This window comes from Poecilia formosa, unplaced genomic scaffold (genome assembly GCF_000485575.1).
Source record: "Poecilia formosa unplaced genomic scaffold, Poecilia_formosa-5.1.2 Scaffold198, whole genome shotgun sequence".
Taxonomy (NCBI): Eukaryota; Metazoa; Chordata; class Actinopteri; order Cyprinodontiformes; family Poeciliidae; genus Poecilia; species Poecilia formosa.
In genome coordinates, this window is record NW_006800137.1 from 463761 (window position 1) to 470893 (window position 7133).

The 7133-nt window shown below is 36.7% G+C and overlaps 1 protein-coding gene across 3 annotated transcripts in view; it reads left to right on the forward strand.

Annotated features, from left to right (window-relative positions):
- The window catches only part of igsf11 (immunoglobulin superfamily member 11), a 105931-nt gene extending 103028 nt beyond the window's left edge, over positions 1-2903 (forward strand). For all 3 annotated transcript variants that reach the window (XM_016678997.1, XM_007566760.2, XM_016678998.1), the window contains one exon: positions 711-2903. In XM_016678997.1, the coding sequence (XP_016534483.1) occupies positions 711-1293 (583 nt within the window). In that variant the 3' untranslated portion in view covers positions 1294-2903. The remainder of the gene's footprint in view (positions 1-710) is intronic.
- Positions 2904-7133: the final 4230 nt, after the last annotated feature.

A 7133-nucleotide genomic window follows, 5' to 3' on the forward strand; every position in this document is an offset into this window, starting at 1 on the left:
TATATATATATATATTAGAGTCTAATAACTATTAAAAAGTACATAACTTACTAAATGTCATCCCTTGTAATTAATTGCCTTCAGGACAATATGTGGAGTTTAACTGTGTATGATTCAATCTCAGTATAAATGCAGCTGTTCTGTAACGGCCTCAGAGAACATTAGTGAACCAGCATCACTAACTGGTCTGACTGGTCAGGAGTAAAGTTGTGGAAAAGATTCTGTGGCAAAACTTAAAATGTTCTGTTCAGACATTCTCCTCCCAGTCGGACTGAGCTTGAGTTCTTTTGTAATGAAGAATGAGCAAAAGATGAACTCCCTCGATCTGCAAAACTACCAATAAAGGTTTTTAACATTTTATTTCAGAGAAAGGTCAAATTGTTAACTAGAGGTTGAATACCAACATCCACAATTCGTCTGTAACATAAACATAAAACAATTTATTTTTGTAAAATTACTGAATGTGAAAAGTAATATTTTTAGGATTACTGAAGCATTTATTAAATTGGATTTTCTGTTACTGTCTTGGAGAAATGCAACTAGTTTTAAGGAGTTTGGTTCAGTTTCTCTTGTTTTTTTTTAAATGGGACAATACACATCAACTAAATAAAGTTCTCTGTTAAATACATAGATTTTTTTAATTTTTTTATTCATAAATGTAGATGGTATCCCAACTTGACTGGGCATGCTTACATGCTTCCTCTCAACAGAGAAGATGACTTACCTCCTAAGCGGTCATCGTCAGTAAAGGCTTTCCATGCAGATGCCTCGTCCTCAGAGAACGACACACTGACTTCTACAAACACGTACAACAGTCGCTACTGGCACAACCCTAAAACCAACTACGACACCAACTCCTACACGCGCTACAACGGAGACACTCGTCAGACCTTTACAGCTGCTCCGACTGCGACTGCACATGGACCTCACGGAGCCCACAGTCACGGACAACCTCAAAACGCTACACAGGTCCGTGAAACAGCGGTCACAGCTCCAGGCTCCACCCCTCTGTCCCGCCACCCACCGCCCACCACGGCAACAACCACAACGACATGTTTTGCCAATGGCGGCCACATGCTCTCGCCACCCAAGACTCTGGTAGTCACAACAAACTCTGCCCCATCCCCACCCGCCATGGTGCGCAGCAACGGCACCGTGAGCCTCAAACCAGCGGTGACATCCGCACACGGGCACCACACGCACTCTTATGCTGTTAGCCAGGCGACGCTGGAGCGGATGGGGGCAGTGCCGGTCATGGTGCCCGCCCAAAGCAGAGCAGGTTCACTTGTTTGAAAACCTGATTTGTGACTCTGCTAACGAGACTAAAAGAGTGTTTGGTTGGAATAGTTGAGATGTGATAAGAAAAACTGACTGAATATGGGCTGAAGCAGTCCACAACCCTTTACAGTTGTGTCTTTCAGTAAAGACTTTTTTTTAACCACAAACTAAAATAAAATAAAATAAAATAAAATTAAAAAAAAAAGCTTGGGTTTTACAGTGCAGAGTTTAATTGATGCCAATTCTTTGATGGACATAATGCTATTTTTTCAGTTCCTTTTTGTTTGTGCTATTTTTATGGATTTTCTGCTGGTGAAAACAGTGGGATTGATTCCCCCCCCCCCCAAACCCCTCGATGATTTCACAAGGCTGGAGTTCAAAATCCTGAAAATCACAGAATTCTGGATCTTCTTCAGGGCTGGATTATTGTTATGATTGTGTATTTTGTTTTGTTTTGGGTTTTGTTATTGACCCAAACCATTTTGACATTTTTTTGTTTTTGTTTTTAGCGTGTCAGTTTGCATGGTCAAGCAGAAGTAAGCTTTGAATCCCACAGTATAATGCATGTGTCCTTTAAGTTAATCAGCTTTATTTCCCATTGTTTCTTCACGCTTTTAAGTTTTGATTGACATCAACGATAAAAGTGGCAACAAAAGTGAATGTTGAAAGAAATTATTTAGAGTTCCCAAAAGCATAAAAAAGTGTAAAGAATGAAATGATAGTTGAAATGGCCTTAGGAGCTTGGAGTGGAATGGTCAGGGGTGTTTGGTGCAATAAACTACATAGTGTATGTCAGTGAATGCAAACGTAACTATTTTAACGCACTTTTAGAACAAAATAATATCAAGAGCTTTGTCTTATGAAAACAGTTTTATTCATTATATGCTTTATAATCAAAAATGCACCCAATCCTCTCTTTCAAACTCTAACTATGATTTCAAGTTGATTAACATGCTGGATTACCAAACAAGAAAGAGACACCAGCTCCTGATCTAAACTCCGACTTGCTGCTCAATATAGTGCTTGCTGTCACCGTTCTTAGCTGTAGTGTCTCTGACTCACACCATGTCAGTGCTGCTTTAAGATGGAAAAAAGATGTCTTATTTCATACATGCTTCATAACGAAGCCAGAGAATTTTATACGGTATTTTTGTTCTCAACTAAAGCTCACGTTTAATGTTTTTTAACTGTACATATTAAAACAGTAGGCTAGATTGTGAATGAAAAAAAACATTTTGTCTCCACATACACGTTACATCTTACTTGTCCTAATGTTCAAACTGTTCTGTTTTTTCTTTTTTGTTTGTTTTTTTTTTTAACTTCAAGTGCAGGCTACCTTTGATTCTGCCTCATAGTGTTATTTCATACAAATGTCTGTCTAATAAAATGTGTTTCTACATGAGTGGGCAAATGTAGAATGTATAAACAACGGACACCTTCGGCTGTGTGTGGTAGAGTCGTGTTGCTGACCTTCTGTAATTGTATTTGATCAAATCTCGCGGGCAGAGTGAGAAGCTGGAGTGTTTCCAGGCCTTTCCAAATCTGACAGTTCTCATTTCTTTTTCTGCACATAATTTACCCTGGCCGTGAACCGTATTTTGCAAAGTAAACAGCTTCATAACTTATTATATTTATTTTGAATTTCAATATTACCTTAAACTTAATACAGTAACTGTATTTCATTTAAAAATGTTACTCCTCTTTAAATGAGTAATGAACAAATATTCTGAATGGCTATTTGCCATTTAAAACTAAAGATACCATTTTAATTCTACCAAATAGTTAAATTATTTTTCTCTTTGATTTCTTTGACTGGCTCAAGTTTGAACTCAGTGGGTGTGTGTTTTATATAAATTTGCTGTTTGCAGTTGATCTGCAACTTGCATTGTTCTAATTTCCCCTCCACACATTTTGGCTGTTTGTAATGATGAAATGACTTGTAACTAAACTTTTCTCTACAGAGTTAAGAGCAGTCAGTTACATGGAGCTTATGCTGAAAGCCAGACTGAACCAAACACAAGCTTTGGCTCAGGTTTGATTATAGAAACACAACTGTTCAGTCTTGTAAAACCCACATTTCCTTGTTTATCCTCTATTCTTCTCAGTTCATTGTCATGTGAGGAAGAACTACATAATTTGCATCTACTACTATATATATGTGTGCGTGTGTGCGTGAGTGTGTGTGTGTGTGTGCACCTCAATAAATAAGAACATCATCAAAGATGTATTTTGTAAATTCAATTAAATAACTGCAAGTCATCCACGTCGCATCATTCAGTTATTCTTCTAGTTTTGATTAAAGTGGCTTACAGATGGTAAAATATCAAATTCTATTCCAAGAAAGTTAAAATATTACATAGAACTACAACATTTTTTATTTTTCTCAGAAAAGTTGTTTTGGCCTATATGATGATATGAAAGAGTTCTGTTTTTTTTAGGCTCTAGTGGCCTTTATTTGATAGTTCATTGACAGGAAAGTGGGCAATGAGAGAAAGAGGAAGACGTGCAGCAAAGGTCACCAAGGCCAGGAATCAAACCTGCGACAGCTGCATTTAGGACTAAGGCCTCCATATGTGGGTTGTGCTTAACCCCTGTGCCACCACAGGACACTGATAGGAAAGAGTTGACAGTAAATAAACGAGCACAGTAAATATTGCTGTATCCAATCACAGAAACGGAAAGAAATGGAAAAATTGTTGTAGAAGAAATTGTTAAAGTTACATGGATGACCAGTGCCTTAAGGATATTGTGGAACAAACCCAAATTAAGAGTTCAGGGGAGATTCAAAAAACCTGGACTGGACCTGTATTCAGTGTTTTAAAAGCCACCGTACACAACACACAAATGTATCCAGGACAAGAAATACATTTCATTTGGAAAATCAAGTATGTTGGATGAGCAATCAGGCTCCGAAGTTGCTTGGCAGTCAGTGATCTAGGGGGCTGTGTCTTCTGCTGGTATAGTTTCCATCTGTTTTATGAAATTCAACAGCAACGCTGCCATCTACCAGAAAACTTTTGGGGCCTCAGGCTTCCCTCTGCTGACAATCTGTATTAAGAAGCTGATTAATTTTACTCACTGCTAAAATTACTAGTACCGACTTTAATGATTATCACTTTGCAAATTCTAACCTGACCCTTTCAGAGAATCTATGGAGTATTGTAAAGAGGAACGATGAGAAATGCCAGAATCCGACAATGCAGATGAGGTAAAGGCCCCTAATAAAGCAGGCTGGGCTTCCTGAATAGCCTCATTCTGATTGTCTCCACACCACGCTTCACCAATGCAGTTATCATCCAAAATGAGTCCAGACAGATGTTGGAACCTTACATGTACTGTTTTTAAATGAATCTTATTTTATATGCAAATTTTAAGAGAAACTAATTTTAAGATTTTTATTAGCTTTAAGCCAAATCATTACATTGAATAGAAATAACCACTTAATATCTCTCACTCCATGTGCACTGTATGTTTCACTTTGTGGATTTGAATTGCTACAATTCATTTACATTTTTGTGATTTTCCCATTTATTGAGATGCACCTGTAAGTATCTTAAATCTCAAGATGATCTGCTTTTTTTTTTCCTGACAATTTAGCCATATATACCACGTGTTCTGATTTCTGTTGTTTTTTTTTTGTGTTTTTTTCCATTTCCCACACTGTTCCTGCTCTGATCTCCCAGAGCTTACAAGCAGCTCCTCTTCTATGGGTCTTTGGCTTTATATGTCTCTGAAAGTATGGCAGGGTAGAAAAGTTAAATTGAGCTTATACTATTTGTACTCCACACTTATTTTGTAGAATATGTGTGAGAATCCACTGAGTCTTTATCCCAGATTTATTGAGCATGTCATCTTATGCCTCGGCCATAAAGATGGACTATCATGTAGAAGGTGGTGTATGGCTTGTGTATACAGATAAGTGTGACATGTTGCCAACAGTAAAATCAGTTTAAATATGTAAATATGTAAAGATGTGAAAAGCAAAAAAACAAAAAACAAACACATTATGTTCTAACAATGGGGACAAGATTACATAGGGGAAAAAACAAAAACACTGGACTAGTAAATAAATATTGGTTAATACATTTTATCTGTCACTCGTTTGTTTACATTTTTGTGACTGTCTGATACACGTTTGTAATTTGCAAAAGTATTTATTCTCCTTGGACTTTTTCACACTTTGTGATTTACATTCAGTATATTTTATTGAGGCTTTATGAAGTAAAAAAAAAAAGAGGTGTGAACATTTTGAAAGCAGATGAGAGATACATATATAGTTTTCAGATTTATTACCAATTAAAAACTCTAAAAAGTGTCAGTTTTGTGTCACACATTTTGTGTGTAGGCCAACTAGTTCAATTTTTCTCGCCACATCTGCTCAGATCGGATCTTCAACAGTTTTTGTAGTTCATCAATTGTAGCAAACTAAAAACAGGACTTCTTCTGAAACAGCTCAAGGAGCGTGAATATTTATGCAGCCTTATTTGTGAAAGAAAATAAAATTAAGCTGAAACGGTGTTCTGCACTTTAAAGACAACTGAGATACAGAAACTGCATGAAATATCAAGTGCTTTATGTATAGTAGATAGGGTAAACTGTATTTTTCTGTGGTGTTTTAAACATTATTCAGACTCATTCATGGAGCCTCTGCTGCTACTGCGGGCCAGTGAAGATAACCATGTAGGGAGCAACCTATGCAGAATAACTGCATAGAAAGCATAAAAGTATTGTTGTTTCTTCAAACTCTTCTGATTTTCATTTCCAAAGATGAATTGTGTGATGTTGCAAAAGTGACATGCACGCTAAGTAAAAAAAAAAAAAAAAAAAAAAAAAGAAAAATCAGAGTTCTACGGTAGCATTGCAAGATGCTGCATAAGGATTTATTTGCATTTGTGATGCTTTTCTGTACATTGTGTATTGTGCCGACTAATACATATTTACCATTTTTTCTATGAGCTCAGCACTTGTGTGTAGCATGAAAAAGTCATTCAGAGCAAAATCTTAAGTGCTGTTGGTGCCCAGTCGACCATTTGGGGGCAGTGTTTAAACACATGTTCAGCTTCAGCTGCCTGAAAGGAAATATCTAGTTTAGCCACACATTTTTAGCACAATAATTCTGGACAAAAAAAAAAAAAAAATGTAGCCAATCATTTAAATAGTCAAATTGTGTCAACTGATAATGCATTCAGTGTGAATGACCCTTTTGGAGTCTAGCTAAATGAGAAAGAAATAACTTTTAGCTGCCTGAGAACTTGTTCTAATGCAGTTCCTATCATCGCGTGTGAATGTCATTAATCTTCAGGGTCTATTGCTTAATCCTAAATTACAATCAACATTTCCTTGCTCATTGTCTAACTTATTTAAGCTTTTGAAAGAACAGCTTGGACCTCTGGAATGACAATCAAACAAGGGCAACGATTTAGTGTTTTCCTACAGGGAACATCACCCAGGTGAGTAGTAATGGGTTTCTACTGAGTGTTTGCATTTACTTACACAACACAAAGCTTTGGGTAGATCCAACAATTAATACACATGCTTTTAATCATCAAAGATGTTCTGAAGCAAGTTTTAGGTTGACACGTAAGATCTTATCTTCACAATATTGGCAAATGGGGCTTTTCTGTTGGGTCTGGAGCTTTAGATCATTTGGATGATGTGATCTCAATCATTGTATTTACTCACATAAAAAAATCAAAACGGTGTTTGATTTCAGTTGACATTAGGTGCAATTTATCGATGTAACTGGTTTGGAAGAGAATACATTTAAACTCTTAAACTCCTTTGAACTTCAATTTGCATACATCTCATCCTCGCAAAGAAAATAGCAGAAGGCAACAATATCTCATTGGAAAAAT